Genomic DNA, 17,830 nt, shown 5'->3' on the forward strand with positions numbered 1-17,830 from the left:
TCCTGTCGAGGCCAAGCTTCTCAAAGACGTCCAAGTATAGGACGTTCACGCTGCTGCCTGTATCGACCATAACCCTCTGGACGTCCGTCCCCTTAACGTCAATCGTGACCACGAGCGCCTCCACGCCATGGTCACTGCTGCTAGGTTGGTCTTCGAGGGTGAAGGTTATGGGTTCCATCTTCTGCCTCTTCCCGGTCTCCCGGGAATCCACAATAGCGACCGGGCAATTGGTTCGCGGTCGGGAAGCGTCTTCTAGCCCACCAAAAATGACATGTATGGTAGGGTTTCCGGACGGGCGGCTACCAGACGGAGGGTCAGGGTCCCGTCGGTCATCATGACGATCGTCCCTTCGATCGTCTCTTCTGTCTTGCCCTGATCGATCGGAGCGGTGATGAGAACGCCTGTGATCTCTCCGATCGGTATTCCTCTTATTGTCCTCTCTCTTCCCCACGCACTTGTCCAATTTTCCCAAGTTAAGCAGATCTTCCAACAATTGGCGCAAGTGGGTACACTCCTCGGTGTCATTTTTCAAAATGCATCCCGTTATCGGGGAAACTCCCTATCGTTGAAACCCGCCGCCGCCATTGTCGTCTCCCTCACAGAGATTGGAAACAAAGGGTGTTGCCGCTGACCGCCATCATCGTCGATCAAGAGAGAGAGGACACTCGCTGCCGCTGCTTCTTCAACCGTTAGACACTTTACTGCTGCTGAAATCTCCGCTCACCTTAACGCTCCACTCGTTCTCTAACTCAGTTCTTAGCGAGCTGGAATTCGCCTGGTTCCCGGCCTCCATTTTGGTGATGAGCTTTAATGGGAATTTCCTCTTGATTTTTATCTGGGAGATCTGTGTGCCTATTTCCCCTGTAACTCTGGTTTCAACTTCGTCCTTGATTTTCTGCTCCGCTCCACCTTCTTGTGTGTAGCGGCGTTTTCGTACTTGATCTCGTTCTCCAGCTTCAGTTCTTGCTTAATGGAATACGTGAGGTTTCCCTTTTTGGATTTCACCCACCCCGCGTACTTGCTCGTCCTTTCCATTTCAACCTTGAAGGAGCCATCCAGTCCTTTGAATTCAGTTTGAAGCTCCAGCTCGAACTTTGGGGCTTCCGTGTCGATAACTCCCGCCTCGATTTTCTCCGTGCCGTGTTCTAACCACAGGTGCAGATTCCCGCCCACAAGCCAGTACGGGATGGAATTCGCTACGCTGAACCCTATTCTGTGCGTCTCCCTCCCGTCGATCGTTACCAGGACTTCCCGGTAAGCTCCGTGTGAAGTTGCGTATACTTCCTGGAATGCTCCTGCTTAGCAGACCTAGGGTTTAAAAATTCAGGGGATTGGGGGGAAGAGAAGAAGAAGAGAAATTAGGGAGAAAATAGAATACTGGAGTTTATTTTCAGCATAAGGGATCAGTCCCTTTCTCAGGGTTACATAAGGAAGGATGAACAACTTCCTGAAGTGTAGGAAATAACTGAATGCAGCTGTAAAAGAGAAAACCAAAGTTTGTTAATAACCGCTCAAAACGACGTCGTCCGATACGTGACGTAGCAGCCTCCAACGGTAACCTTCAAACGACGCCGTCTCACTTAAACTTCCAACGACTCTTATCCGGGATCATCCAACGACGCCGTATTAGTCGAGTCCTCTTTTTCATTTCCCAGAACGACTTCTTTCTCCTTCCTTCTCTTTTCCTTCCTTCCAACATCCTCTCCTTCTCCATTAATGGCTGCATCTGGGGACGTTACATCACCCCCCCTCGCCGGCGTTGGCATAGTCTGTGACCCTCCGAAGGGCCTCCTCATAACTGGCCGGGGGGTGTAAGATGAAGTCCTGATACAAATGTCCCGCCCGGAGAGATATATGAAGCATATGGGTGGCGGTCGCATCGTCCATAGGCTCGACCTCCCCGACCGCTGCCTTCCACTTGACGAGGAAATCAGTCAAGCTTTTCCCTTCTAGCTGCTTGGCCTTCTCAAGATACATGTAGGGCTTTCTCACCACTTTGGAAGTAATGAACTTCCTCACAAACTTGATCGCCAAGGTGTCAAATTTGTCGATCGAGCCCGGCTGTAAGGTCCGAAACCATTCTGCTGCTTAACCGGTGAGCGTAGAGTAGAATGCCCTACACATTACGGCGTCTGAAACGCCCTTCATCATCATGTTGCTGTAAAAATCATTCACATGGGCTTCAGGGTCTGCCCGTCCGTCATAACTCTTCTCTCCAGAGACCTTCAAGTCGAGCGGGTAAGGCTGGGCCATTACCGCTGCTGTGAAAGGCGTCTGGTGCAGGGTCGATTGGTTGACCGGGGGTGTTGCAGGGTACGCATTCCTGAGCTGCGCAACTTCCGCCTGGAGGTTATAGAGCAAACCTCGGGTTTCGTTGAGCTCGGCGGTTTGGACGGCTTGGGCTGTTTCCCGAGCACGTCGCCGTCGGTGTGATCTCGACCCGCTATGCCCGGATGAAGCCTCCTGACTAGCGTCCTGCATGTGCACGTCTTCCGGTTGGCGATTCGGATCTTGGGGTCCCAATCTTTGCCGCATTTCCGGTCGAAGACGGTCAAAAGCTACCGCTCGGGCAACTTCTTCAGGGTCCTCCGCTCGGGCGGGAACCTCTTCTGGTTGCTGGGCCTGCCGTGGTGCGTCCATCGCAACAGCACCCCCCGACCCCAACCGCGAACGAGCCGAGCGTCGAGCCCGGGAAGTGGGCTAATGCTGCAGCTCTACCTGAGCGGCCGGGTGTACTGGAGGGGCGGCGGCTGGAGCCGTGTACGCAGGCATGAACGGTGGGTAGCCAACCGGAGGAGTATAGTACATCGGTTGGCCTGGCCAATACCCATACGGTTGAGGTGGGACCGGGTACGGATACTGACCGGGATACATCATTGGGTATTGCTGACCGGGTGTCTGAAATCCCGGTTGTATGTAGTTCACCGGCTGTTGGGCGGCCGGGTATGTGTTTGATGGATGCGGTGGCGAGAGGTTGAGGTTTAGATCGACCGTCTGACCTTGCTGTTGGGTAGCGTGATGGTCAGATGAGCTCGCCGCATCTGCTTGGTCGTCGGCGAAGTTGTTGTATGCCCACGGATACATTGTTGCAAAGAGGCCGAGTGCTCGTCAAGACGTAGCTTTGTTGCACGGGTCCCCACGGACGGTGCCAAAATGATACTGCTAATTATACGTAAGCAATATGGAATAACTCGAGACCAATTAAAGCAAGTAAATGTCTTTATTGATCACGGTAGAGGCCCTAAGTACAATCTACTTGGTTGCTCTGAGTACCGACTGACTGCGGTCGGGATTCTCTAACAACAACCTATCGATCGTCCAAAAGTCCCCTACACTGTGGCTACTGTGGGTATTTATAGCCGCTATGCCGGAGACAAGAATCCGGTCGTTCGGCATGTTCTCCACGTAGCCTCCACGTGTCATCCTCCCGGGTGCCCTGCCTGTCGTCGTAGAGAGCCGCCACGTGTCCTTTATCAGCTCTCTCGCCAAAGGGCTACCGCTCGGTGGTCGACACTGCCGCTCGGGTAACTCCCGGTCGGACCCTGACCGGGTTCTCTACAAGGAGCCCGACCTGTTACCTGCAAAGACAAAGAGAAAGAGACGAAGATGCCTCGGTCGTGGTGAAGCCATGTCGGTCGGGATATTCCCTACCACCTATTCTCCTCAACAAATGTGGATGCTCTATGTACCAGCCCTCATCACCCTCACTCTCTCTCATCACCCGTCACTATGCCTTTTACCCTAGAGAACCTAAAGACGGCCTTCGGAGGGTTACCCTTTCCAGATCCCACCAGAGAGGATGCTCGCGAAGCAATGCGTCGGAATATCCGTAGATTGGAAGAAGACATCACTGCTCTGGAAATTGAAGAACAGAGACTGCAGAGCAACCTTCCTTCTTCGGAAAAGAAATATGAGCTTCTGCAGCTGGAAGTGAAGGAAAAGGAGGAGGACTTCATCGGCTTCCATGAGCAGATGACTAAGATCATGACTTCCAAGGAGACTGAGCTGAATAAGCTGAAAAACGATTTGAAGAAGGCGAAAGAGTGGATTTCAGCTATCAAGGGGTAAGAAGAATGCAAGAGTTGATGCATTATATTGATTGTCTGATGTTTTACTGAATTCCAAAGATGTTTACTGTTTGGAAAAATTTGATTTGATGTTAATTCCTAAATGAAATCTAGTCATTTTTCAAAATGCATCCCGTTATCGGGGAAACTCCCTATCGTTGAAACCCGCCGCCGCCATTGTCGTCTCCCTCACAGAGATTGGAAACAAAGGGTGTTGCCGCTGACCGCCATCATCGTCGATCAAGAGAGAGAGGACACTCGCTGCCGCTGCTTCTTCAACCGTTAGACACTTTACTGCTGCTGAAATCTCCGCTCACCTTAACGCTCCACTCGTTCTCTAACTCAGTTCTTAGCGAGCTGGAATTCGCCTGGTTCCCGGCCTCCATTTTGGTGATGAGCTTTAATGGGAATTTCCTCTTGATTTTTATCTGGGAGATCTGTGTGCCTATTTCCCCTGTAACTCTGGTTTCAACTTCGTCCTTGATTTTCTGCTCCGCTCCACCTTCTTGTGTGTAGCGGCGTTTTCGTACTTGATCTCGTTCTCCAGCTTCAGTTCTTGCTTAATGGAATACGTGAGGTTTCCCTTTTTGGATTTCACCCACCCCGCGTACTTGCTCGTCCTTTCCATTTCAACCTTGAAGGAGCCATCCAGTCCTTTGAATTCAGTTTGAAGCTCCAGCTCGAACTTTGGGGCTTCCGTGTCGATAACTCCCGCCTCGATTTTCTCCGTGCCGTGTTCTAACCACAGGTGCAGATTCCCGCCCACAAGCCAGTACGGGATGGAATTCGCTACGCTGAACCCTATTCTGTGCGTCTCCCTCCCGTCGATCGTTACCAGGACTTCCCGGTAAGCTCCGTGTGAAGTTGCGTATACTTCCTGGAATGCTCCTGCTTAGCAGACCTAGGGTTTAAAAATTCAGGGGATTGGGGGGAAGAGAAGAAGAAGAGAAATTAGGGAGAAAATAGAATACTGGAGTTTATTTTCAGCATAAGGGATCAGTCCCTTTCTCAGGGTTACATAAGGAAGGATGAACAACTTCCTGAAGTGTAGGAAATAATTGAATGCAGCTGTAAAAAGAGAAAACCAAAGTTTGTTAATAACCGCTCAAAACGACGTCGTCCGATACGTGACGTAGCAGCCTCCAACGGTAACCTTCAAACGACGCCGTCTCACTTAAACTTCCAACGACTCTTATCCGGGATCATCCAACGACGCCGTATTAGTCGAGTCCTCTTTTTCATTTCCCAGAACGACTTCTTTCTCCTTCCTTCTCTTTTCCTTCCTTCCAACATCCTCTCCTTCTCCATTAATGGCTGCATCTGGGGACGTTACATCACCCCCCCTCTCCTGGAGATCCTTGTCCCCAAGGATCAAAGGAAGGGAACTGACTTCGGAGGTGATAGTAGTCTTCCCATGTGGCTTCTTCTTTTGGTAAATTCGCCCACTGGACCAGAATCTGAGTAACTGTATGATTATTTCTTTTAACCATTCGTTTGCCTAGTACAGCAATAGGCTCTGCCCTTACCTGACCATCATTAGTCACTTCAGGTGGGTTTAATTGAGCCACTGTACCATCACCAATCTTCTTTTTAAGCAGGGAAACATGAAATACTGGGTGTAACTTAGAATCCGGGGGCAATAAAAGCTTGTAAGCCACTTCCCCAATTTTTGCTAAGACTCTGTAAGGTCCATAGTACTTGGAAGTCAACTTGAGGTTGCTTCTTACAGCCAAGGAGGTTTGCCTGTATGGTTGGATTTTAAGGTAGACCCAATCTCCAACTTCAAGAGTTCTCTCACTCCTATTCTTGTCAGCCTGCACTTTCATTCTATCTTGTGCTTGCCTTAAATTCTCCTTCAAGACAGCCATAACTGCCTCTCTCTCAGCCAGCCAACTGAATCCTTCTACTTGTCCAACAGCACTGGATCCCAGCAAGGGTGGGGGGTAGCCATATAAGGCTTGGAATGGGGTACATTTTAGAGCAGAGTGATAGTTTGTGTTGTACCACCACTCAGCTAAGTGCAGCCATTTACCCCAGTTGCTAGGCTTCTTAAAGATCATGCACCTCAAATATCCTTCCACACATTGGTTAACTTTCTCTGTTTGCCCATCAGTCTGGGGGTGATAAGCAGTGGACAATTGGAGTTTCACTTGCAGCTTTTTAAACAATTGTTGCCAGAACTTACTGGTGAAGACCCTATCTCTGTCAGAAACAATGCTTCTGGGCAAGCCATGGAGTTTATAAACCATTTCCATGAAGGCATCAGCAACTATTTCAGCACTATAAGGGTGTGGTAGGGCAATGAAGTGAGCATACTTAGTCAATCTGTCTACCACCACCATTATTACCTCTTTTTGTCTTGACTTAGGTAAACCCTCTATAAAGTCCATTGAAAGACTTTGCCATGCTTCTTGAGGGATGGTCAGTGGTTGAAGGAGCCCTGGACTAGCTACATGTTCACTCTTGCATCTCTGACAGATATCACAAACCTTGACCACTTCAATCACATCTCTCTTCATTCCTTTCCAATAGAAAAGCCCCTTCACTCTTTGGTAGGTACCAGTTTGGCCAGAATGACCTCCCACAGCAGATTCATGCAATTTCAATATCAGTTCTTTCCTTAAATTCCCAGTGGACCCAATATAGAGCCTATTTTTGACTCTTAACAATCCTCCTACCACAGCCACATCCTTGGATGCATTATGGTCCACTAAGGCTGCAGTCATCTGCTCCTCAGCCCAAGTATCATTCTTGTAGCTTTCAATCACCTCCTCCATCCACTGGGGCTGCACAGTAGTGATGGAATTGAGCTCACCCTCAGTGTCAATTTCTCTTCTTGACAAAGCATCATCAACCTTGTTCTCTGATCCCTTTTTGTATTGAATAGAGTAGTCCAAACCCAATAGTTTGGTCAAGCCCTTCTGCTGGAGGGCTGTAGTGATCTTTTGTTCCAACAGGTACTGCAAACTGTGGTGATCAGTCTGGATTGTAAAATGCCTACCCAGTAAATATGGTCTCCACCTATCCACAGCATTGATGATTGATAGGTATTCCTTTTCATAGATGGACATACCTAGGTGCTTTTTCCCAAAGGCCTTGCTAAAGAAGGCAATAGGTCTCCCCACTTGAATGAGTACAGCACCCATTCCCCAATAACTTGCATCAGCTTCCACCACAAACTCCTTCTGGAAATCAGGGAGGGCCAGCACAGGAGAGCTACACAAAGCTTTCTTCAACAGTTCAAAAGCCTGTTCTGCATTCTCAGTCCAGTGGAAAGCATCCTTCTTGAGCATTTCAGTTAAAGGCTTGCTTATTACCCCAAAGTTCCTGATAAATCTCCTATAATACCCAGCAAGGCCTAAGAAGCCCCTCAATCCCTCGACATTCTTTGGTTTAGGCCAAGAGGCCACTGCCTCTAACTTCTTGGAATCTGTCTGTAGTCCTTCTTGGGAGATGATGTGCCCAAGGTACTCAATCTGTTTTTGTGCAAAAGAGCATTTGCTCAATTTAGCCAGCAGTTGGTTTTGTCTCATGAGCAACAATACTTCCCTCAAGTGAGCCCAGTGAGCCTCCCAATTTGGACTGTAAACCAGGATATCATCAAAGAAGACAAGAACTGATCTTCTAAGTAGGGGTTGGAACACTTGATTCATTAAAGCTTGAAAAGTTGCAGGTACATTGGTGAGCCCAAAAGGCATCACCTTGAACTCATAGAGGCCTTGATGAGTTCGGAATGCAGTCTTGAATTCATCACCCTCCTTCATCCTTACTTGGTGATAACCAGATCTGAGATCCAACTTGGAAAAACGGGCAGCCCCAGCCAATTCTGAGAATAAATCTTCCACCAAGGGTATGGGAAACTTGTTCTTAATGGTAATGTTATTGAGTGCTCTGTAATCTATGCAAAATCTCCAACTGTTATCCTTTTTGGGTACTAGTAAAACAGGAGAAGCAAAACTGGAAGAGCTAGGGGTAATGATCCCAGCATCCAACATTTCTTGGACCATCTTTTCAATGGTATTCTTTTGATCAAATGAATACCTGTAAGGGCCTATGTTGACTGGCTTAGCTCCAGGAACCAAGGGTATAGAGTGGTCTAGGGTTCTTTGTGGAGGTAGGGTTGTAGGTTCCTGAAACAGGTCTTGGAATTCAGATAGGAGTAGGGATAATTCTGGGTAGTTTGGATGGGTAGTGGTGTGGAAGAAACAAGGCTGCTCATTATACATCTTGGCATTACACTGGACCAGAAATCCCTGCACCCCTTCCCTGTGCCACTTTTTAACTTGGTTCTCAGAAGCTTCTTTCAGTATCACTCTTCTAGTCAGTCCCCTCAAAAAGACCTTCTGTCCCTCCTTGTGGAAAGAGATTCCCGGGGGTCTTGTATGCAACTGGATTGGAGCAAAGAGGTCCACCCAGTCCATACCAAGGACCATATCACAGCCCCCCAACCTCAACAATCTAAAGTCCTTCACAAAACTTTCCTGCTGGATTTGCCATTGGAGATTATGGCATACTGCATCACTAACTACCTTCTCACCATTGGCTACTGTTACTACCAATGGACTGGCCTTCTCAGGTATCCTTCTTAGTTGGTTCAAAAGCTTGGGGTCCAAAAAACTATGAGTGCTTCCACTATCCACTAAGATTACCACAGGCTGTTTCTGAATTGTTCCCAACAACTTGATGGTATTTAGCCCTTCCCCACCAACTACTGCACATAAGGAAACCTCAACATCTTCAGGCTCAACATTGTTTTCTTCCTGTTCCAATAGATCAGGGAGGTCCTTCCCTTCCATCTCCTCAATTATATTAAAAGTAGGGCCATTGCATTTGTGGCCTGGTTGCCAGGGGTTGAAGCATTTGAAACATCTTTTCTGGTCTCTTAGTTGGTTTCTGAGTTGGGTAATTTCTGGGGATTTGGAGGCTGAGGATTGCGAGGATGTTGCAGGTTTTTGAGTGGAGTAAGGGGTAGGAGGGGGTGGATGATTAGAACTGGAGCTATAGGGTTTGGTGTTCTGGGTGGTCCTGGAGTTCCAGGTTGTGTTCCTTGGGTTTTCAGTTGGTTTAAGGCCCTTCTCAAACTGCCTTGCAAACCAGATGGCATCTTCCAAGGTGTTGGGTTTAGCAGTCCTAACAAAACACCTCAAGTTTTGTTTCAGTCTAGCCACATAGTTTTCCAGAAAATATCCTTCAGTTAAACAAGGGTGAGCCTGCAAGAGGAGGCTCTTGAATTCCTCATACCCATCAGTGAATTCATCTATTCCTCCCCACTGCCTAAAAGCTGCAAAGTCCTCCATTAAGGAGACTCCACTGTCCCCAAACCTCTTGCAGAGGGCCTCAGCAAAAGCCCCCCACTGAAATCCAACTCTCAGTCCATGTATATAACTCTCAAACCACAGCCCAACCTTCCCAGATAATTGCACAAATAATATGTTAACTACTTCATCTCTGGGAATGTGAGAAAACACAAGGAATTTTTCACATCTGGTGACCCATTGCCTAGGGTTGCTATAGTCAAAACTGGGAAAGTCACTTTTGTACCTGAGGAAGTGATCTGGACCCTGTATGGCAGCACCTGGCCTTGGTCCTTCTCCCCTTGGAAGCCACTCACCCTGAGTTCTTCCCATTAGTCTCCCACTCTGAGGAGTAAATGCCTCCAATCCAGCCACCTCTGCATCTCCTTCTTGCATGGGAGCCTTGTCTGGTCTGCCCCTCAAGCCAGATTCCTCAGCATTCTGCCCTTGGACTGAGGACTGTCCAGGTGAAGAGCCTAAGACAGGGGGTGGAGGTCGATTCAGCCTCAATATTTGCAGCATCTCCTCCTTGAGACTGCTGATCTGGTTGGTCACCTGGGTAGAGAGCTCAGTCATTGCATCCTGCGTCTCCTGGGCTCTAGCATCAATCTGACTATTCAATTCTATCACAGTAGCTTCAAGCTTCCTAATCCGATCGTCCACAGTGGGGCTCTGATACCACTTGGAATGCTCCTGCTTAGCAGACCTAGGGTTTAAAAATTCAGGGGATTGGGGGGAAGAGAAGAAGAAGAGAAATTAGGGAGAAAATAGAATACTGGAGTTTATTTTCAGCATAAGGGATCAGTCCCTTTCTCAGGGTTACATAAGGAAGGATGAACAACTTCCTGAAGTGTAGGAAATAACTGAATGCAGCTGTAAAAAGAGAAAACCAAAGTTTGTTAATAACCGCTCAAAACGACGTCGTCCGATACGTGACGTAGCAGCCTCCAACGGTAACCTTCAAACGACGCCGTCTCACTTAAACTTCCAACGACTCTTATCCGGGATCATCCAACGACGCCGTATTAGTCGAGTCCTCTTTTTCATTTCCCAGAACGACTTCTTTCTCCTTCCTTCTCTTTTCCTTCCTTCCAACATCCTCTCCTTCTCCATTAATGGCTGCATCTGGGGACGTTACACTTCCACTGTAGCTTTGTATGCGTTCTGAGGAATCGTAACTTCCTTTGAAACCACTTGCGCATCGGTATGAATCGAGTACCAAAATCCGTGTTCTCCTTTCGCCGAGATCGGAATGATCGAATCCGCCGGTCCGTCATCTGGAACCGGCGGATTCATCGGTTTGTCCACCGTCATAGCGATTAGATTTTCCTCAACCGTCTCGGAACTGCGAACGCAGTTTCCGATCGCCGTCGCGCCTCTAGTATCGTACTAGACGAAAGTAACGTTGACGTCAAACACTCCGGTGAAAACGTCGTTGACCGAATTCTGGGGGGTGGTGGTACGGAGCAGCTCCACCCCGTTAAGCCACACGGCGGCGATGCGATCTTCCTGATCGCTCTGGCAGGCGGCTTGGAACTCCAGGACCACATCCGTCCAGCAACACTCCGCCGTCACCGGCGGTTGGCCTTTCTAATCTAAAATCTATCTTTTTTTATTTTTTATTTTTTATTATTTTTTATTTTTTTAGTATTATTAACTCAAAATTACCAAAATTCAATCTTGTAATCTTCTCTCAAAAAGAGTCACAGGAATGTCATCTGATCACAAGATGTTTGATATTTAAAATCTATCTAAAAAAATAAATATAGATATAAATATAAAAAAAAAAACTTATAATATGAATTGAGGTTAACAACCCTATTTATGTCTCTATTCCTATGCTTATTAAGTTATACATCGCATAAATTATTCTTATATCTTTACATTTCTATTAGTAATAATTTGTATTAGTAATAATATATATATATATATATATATATATATATATATATATATATATAAAATACTATCAAAATTATATATAATCATTTACCATACTTAAAATTTTTAACAATTAATGATAATTTTATAATTATTACTCAAATTATTAACAATGCTTTTAAATATAATATGAATTTTACAATTATGAATTTTATATAGTATCTAATAAGATATATGTGGCTGACATTTCTTATCTATGTATTTGTTCTAATTAAGCTCTTATAAAATAGCTGTGTTAGAATGATTTTTGTAATTCCTTGCTATTTACTCTCTTTTGTATACTATTTATAGTCTTGGTTTACGTCAATACAAGTGTAGTTTATTCCCTCATAGTATCTTCCATGTATTTATCTTGATTGGGTTATGTTAGTTCCAGATTAAACCTGCGATTCCTATTGATAAGGATAGCGACATTTGCGTCGTACCAGTTTCTGTTAATCGTCACATAGTAGATAAGATAACACAAACAAAATACCTACTGTTCGACAGGCGACACCAGCATAATTTATACACGGAATGTGATGCTAAATTTTAATTTTATTAGAAAAATATAAAGAAAGCAAAATTTTGTGATTTTTTTTTCTAGAGTTATTATAAGTTTTGGTCCATAATTATTCTTTTACTAAGATAATAATAATCAAATATATCATTGAATTTTTTCAAAACATACAATTAAGTTTTTGAATAAAAAAAAAAAGAGTTTCAAATAGACTTTCTTGAACTTGAGAGAAAAAAGTATAAGTCAACCAGTTTTAATTTTTATTACATGTAATCACCAGGTAATTAATTGCTAAGTTGAATGCCACTCCATGTTTTTCTAACTAATTTGGATGCCAAGTTATAATAATAATAATAATAATAATAATAATAATAATTATTATTATTATTATTATTATTATTATTATTATTAATTATTATTATTATTGTTGTTTTTTTTTTTGAATGCAAACATGTTGTTTTGTTGTTGTTGTTGTTATTATTATATTTGTCATTTGTCATTATATTTCTATTAAATATTATTTTATATTGTTTTAATATTTCAACATTAAGGGTGTGTTTGGTAGTAGAGTGGAATTGGAATTGGAATTGAAATAATTACTAATATTGATTTTTGGTTGTGTATGACCCTATAATGAAAAAATGTTTTAAAAAATACAAAAACAAAATATCAAGGAAATTGATCATAATATAATTACATTCAAAAACATTAATATGAACCAAAAAATCAAAATAAAAATCTAAAAATACTAATCCAAACTTAAAAATTACATCACCGGCCAATAAGATGGAATGATACCCATTTTTAAACAAAAATCTAAAATGGGTTAAAGGAACATGAAATTTGTTAAGAGTTCAATATGACCCGGAACTTAAATAGCAAAATTTTCACTACTCGCATAATCAAAGAATTAGACACCCAATTAGGAACACTACACTACTGGTTACTGAATGATAAATAGTACCATGATAAAATCCATTAATCTTAAAAAGTTGGAATTCCATAAAACTAACACAATACAAGAGCATTAAATAAGTAACTAAACCAAAACAATCCTTTGGCTTCAATACCGAAACTATCTGGTCGGCTGTGCTTGTGACTGGGCATGCTCAAGAAGCTGACTCACCAACTTGTATGTACGTCCAGAAAGACCTTTTGTATGATCAATTAGCTGCTCATAACTGTGTATGATTCCCAAAAAAAAAAAAAAAAAAAAAAAAAAAAAGAAACAATCATAGAATTGTTAGTAGGTTAATATGAATCGAATCACTATCTACTTTTTCCTATCGAACTTACACATTGGGATGAGTAGGTTCCATTATAACAATTCCAGTTTCGGAATCAATCTTAGCATCGAGCTTGGAAGTCCTGATAAGATTCACAATCCATCTCTCCGCATCCTCATAATTCAAATTTAGTTTCTCAGCAAGAACCCTGTAACAAATAATGTCAAGTATTATGCCACATGTACTCTTACTAGAATGGCAAAGAGTATAAAGCTAGAGTTTATAAAAGGGACTCCTGAATATCTATCTAGTTTTGGTTGATAAAAAAGCATTGAGATTTCCAGCATTTAAGAGATTGTCTAGTGCTTAATGCGATCAATAATGTTTGGTGGAGCAGAGATGATGATTGCAAAGGAGTGTTAAGTGGGGTGTAACAGAAGTATTTGTTACACATACCCCATGTCAATGCGCTGATGAATGCGGCAGTAGGTCTCAAAGATAAAAAGGCGAGCATTTTCTAGGAATTCATCCCTCAATGGCACAGTTGAAAAATTGCCCTCTTCAACTCTTTTGCCCAAGCAGACCCCATCACTGTTTGTGCAAAGAGCCCGGTATTGATACAGATAATCAGCAGCACCAGAATAATTACCACATTCAAACTGAAATTTGGCATACTGATACAATGCCTCTATCTGCTCTGGACCAATCTGAGAAAAACAATTGTACACATTAATGGTGTCAGGAAATATAGGAGCTTTACTGAATAATAATTGGTTTATAACTTTATCATGAGACACGTGAGAATTTAATGCTTTCATGTATGACAATGATCATGAGAACAGAAAATTTATATTCATCGTTTAACTGGTTCAAATGTGGGCATCTAAATTCTATGCTTCCACCTTCTTTTTCAATCAGAAAAAAAAAATGAAAAAAAATAAAAAAAAATCTTCAACAAGTTATACATACTCCGCTGCAGAGATTCAATCTGACAGCATTGATAACTTGATATCATAGACTGATAGTCTCAAACCTCAAAAAAGCCTAATCTATAAATTAACTGCTGGTACTTCAAATCAAATTTTCCATATTAAATCCTATGTACCTGATATCGATCATTGAGTAATTGAAGATTGTGCTGTTTGTCAGCTCTTAACTCTTGAACTGCATTTGCATTCTGCAAAAATTTAACCAATGGGGCAGCGGCCTCCTCTAGTGCCTTCAACCTTGCAACAACCTCAGCTCTTCGATCCACCATTTCTGTATAGAAACACCCATCTATCAGAATAGAATATAAAGCTATGTTTGCTAACTAACATGCATTTTATTATTCTCAGGACAAGTACAGACAGATGTCAGCAACATAATCTTTGTATAAAAAATCCCTAAAAGTCAAAACCATACAGTCCTAAATCAAACACATGTGTAATTATTAGAAGCTTGAAGAATTTTGCCAACTGCCAAATATAATAAACATATGAAAGGGGCTAATCTGCCATAATTCATGATATTGATTTCAGATTTATTCATCAAAACACACTCTTTAAGCAAAATAATAAATCAGATGTATAATATTGGGACCAAGACACCAAGAAACACATCTGATTGTTCATTATCGTACTTAGCGGCCATACTTGCGCTCTGGAGATTGGCAGTTCAGCTTCAGCCTCCCAAGGATAAAGAACTAAAAAAAAAAGGTTTTGTTTTGTTTCAGAAGTCGGCTGTATAATCTTATAATGGAAAATTTTTCGCGCTTTCTCCTATAGCTCTACCATCCTGCATGAGGGCAATTTTTGGGTTTTAATTGCCTCTTCCCCTTCTTCCATTCAAATTGGGTAAACGTATCATGATATTTATATTCTTACTCATATATTATCTTATAAATTTTTAAAATTAATTATTTTTATCATTAATATATTAAATTAGTATGTCTAAAGTTTTGATATATAATGTCAACATGTTTTAAAGTATTTATTTTGAACATGTTAATGTAATATATTAGTGATAAAAATAATTAATTTTAAATATTTATTTATATGTATGTATATGTATACATATATAGTATGAAATATTATATAAAATCTATATTTATGTTAAAAATATCAATAGTTTGAATAGCTTGTGATAGGGATATCCCGATCGGCCTGGGCCCTACCCGACCGGGGCAGCTTCACCTCTTTCCTCCTCTTTTTACAGATCACAGGTCGGGATTCTTAAGAGAAACCTGGTCGGTTCCCGACCGGTCCTTACCCGATCGACATGTTCATTTCCCGACCGAGGAACCTTGGACAGAAGACGAGGAGAGACACACGTCGACCCTTGGCAGGGGCAGCGAGGCAACGGAGGGGACGACACGTGCTTCTCCACGTGTCGGGGCTGGCCGGAAAGTTCTACGTGGTCTACCATCCACTGCACATGGGACATGAAGGTCACGGCCATGAGAGAAAAAAGGGATCTAAAAACCTTATCAATCGATAAGTTGTTCAGTGATCTAAAAGCCTATGAATTCGAGATGAAATCAAGAATAGAAGAAGATCATGAAGAGAAAAACAACGCGCTCATAGCCAAGCAACCATCAACCTCAAGGTCAGTACAAAATGTTGAATTATTGCCTAATGATCAATTTGCTCTCTTTGTCAAGAAATTTAGGAAGAATTCTAACTCTCAACAGGAAGAATTCAAGCCCAAAGATAAAAGGTTCACAAAGGAAAGAAGAAAAACACTTATTAGTGACCCACTTGAAATAAGTGAGTCGGAAGAATCTTCAAGTGATGAAAGTGACACCTCAAAGGATGACAACGCAATGTTTTGCATGAGCATCTCCAACAACACACCCTACGAGGACATGTGTCTTATGACAAATGGACATGAAGAAAATGAGGTAACATCTAAATCTTATGATTCTGTCAATTCTTCATTTTCTAGAGAGTCTTTCTTTCACTTAATGGAAGAATGTCAAACCGTAATGGACACTCACTCTCAACTCAAAGAGCGCAATAATCATCTGATTCTTGAAACAGATCAATTAAATGAGAAATTGCAAAATGCTCTACTTGAAGTGAAAGACTTGAAAGATAAAATTATTTGTCTTCAAGAAGAGTGTAAATCAAAGGAAGTGAGAGAACACAACCTTAGAGAGGTTATAGCAACGTTTACGCATTCATCCAAAATAATGGACAAAATGGTAAATATGCAAAAACCCTCAAGTGATAAAACCGGACTTGGTTATGATCCATCGTGTTCTCAAGCCTCCAAGAACTTGGCCAATTCTACTACTACTTTAAATAATAAAGTTCAAGTGGTAAAATTTGTAAAAGGTCAAGAAAGCACAGTGAGACAAGGAATTGGTTACCAAACTAATGTCAAAATTAATACTGTTAGGCCGAAGCCTCAAAGAAACAATGTTTTGCCTAAACAGTATATAAAAAGACAAAAGTTTGTTCCTAAATGGAACTCTTGCCCACTAAGCCCACTAAAAGCCGGCAGGGTCATTATATCGTGGACCGTGGTACACGTGCACCGCAGTCAAAACAACACCGTTTCTTTAAGTAAAGAAACGACGCGCCGTTAGTGTTAACGGAACGCACATTTTTTTGTATGTTAATTACCAATTGACACTACATTGTAACTAGACCGACACGTCTCACGTATCATTTTTATATTATCAAATGAAACTGTAGTTATATCAAAATAATATTGTAGTTGTAGTGAAATGAAACTGGTGTATATAAAATGAAACTAAATAACATTTCGCATATTTGAATGTATATTATTAATATACAATGAAGCTGTAATTATATCAAAATGATCATGTAGTTGTGTTTTAATAAAATTATATTGTACAATGAAGCTGTAATTATATGAAAATGATCATGTAGTTGTGTTTTAATAAAACTATGAAAATGATCATGTAATTGTGTTTTAATAAAACTATAGGTTATATAAAATAAAATTAAATAACATTTTCACATATTTGAGTTTATAAATTTCGAATGAAACTTAGTTATATCGAAATGGAGTTGTGTTGAACTATTACTTTTTGCAGAAGGATGCGAAACGGATGCCATTTCTTTTTATTATAAAGAAAAAGATATCGTTTTGATGCGCGGTGCATAATAGATTATGCACCGCGGTGCACGATATAATTTGGCCGAGTTCCCTGACCAAGCCCAACATTAGCCAGCCCATCACCCCCTCGACCCGGCACACTTTGGCCGGCCCTCCTTTGCTGGGCAAATTATGCTCTGGACCCGTGTCCACATTGAATTGTGGACACGGACCCAAAACGACGTCGTTTTTAAAAAAAAACGCGTCATTTAGTTAAAAAAAAAAAATTTCGCGCGTGTTTTGCCGTTAACAGCGTTAACGGCGTTATTTTTTTTTTTGATTATGAATGTACAGTTATGCCGTTATGAATGTACAGTTATGCAATTATGAAATTATGAACACAGAACTCTAACATTATGAACTTACAATTATGAACATATATAGTGATAAAATTATGACCATGGAGCTTTAAAATTGTGAATATAGAGCTTCGAAGATTATGAATGTACAGTTATAGAGTTATGAATCTACAGTTATGAGATTATGAATCTACAGTTATGAGATTATGAATCTACAGTTATGAGATTATGAATGTACAGTTATTGATCGAATTATGAACAAAGAGCTCTAACATTATGAACTTACAATTATGAACATATAGTGATAAAATTATGAACATAGAGCTCTAAAATTGTGAACATAGAGCTTCGAAAATTATGAATGTACAATTATGGAGTTATGAATGTACAGTTATGA

General features: G+C 41.9%; 1 protein-coding gene across 1 annotated transcript; it reads right to left on the bottom strand.

Annotated features, from left to right (window-relative positions):
* Positions 1-12,848: 12,848 nt before the first annotated feature.
* LOC109161632 (eukaryotic translation initiation factor 3 subunit E-like) lies at positions 12,849-14,300 on the bottom strand. Its single transcript, XM_019310122.1, has 4 exons — positions 14,133-14,300; positions 13,484-13,734; positions 13,098-13,235; positions 12,849-12,982 (listed from the first exon to the last, which is right to left on the bottom strand). Exons 1-4 carry the CDS (start codon positions 14,283-14,285, stop codon positions 12,877-12,879), a joined length of 648 nt encoding a protein of 215 aa, XP_019165667.1. The 5' UTR covers positions 14,286-14,300; the 3' UTR covers positions 12,849-12,876.
* Between the last annotated feature and the right edge of the window lie 3,530 nt (positions 14,301-17,830).

This window comes from Ipomoea nil, unplaced genomic scaffold, assembly GCF_001879475.1.
Source record: "Ipomoea nil cultivar Tokyo-kokei standard unplaced genomic scaffold, Asagao_1.1 scaffold2926, whole genome shotgun sequence".
NCBI classification, from domain to species: domain Eukaryota; kingdom Viridiplantae; phylum Streptophyta; class Magnoliopsida; order Solanales; family Convolvulaceae; genus Ipomoea; species Ipomoea nil.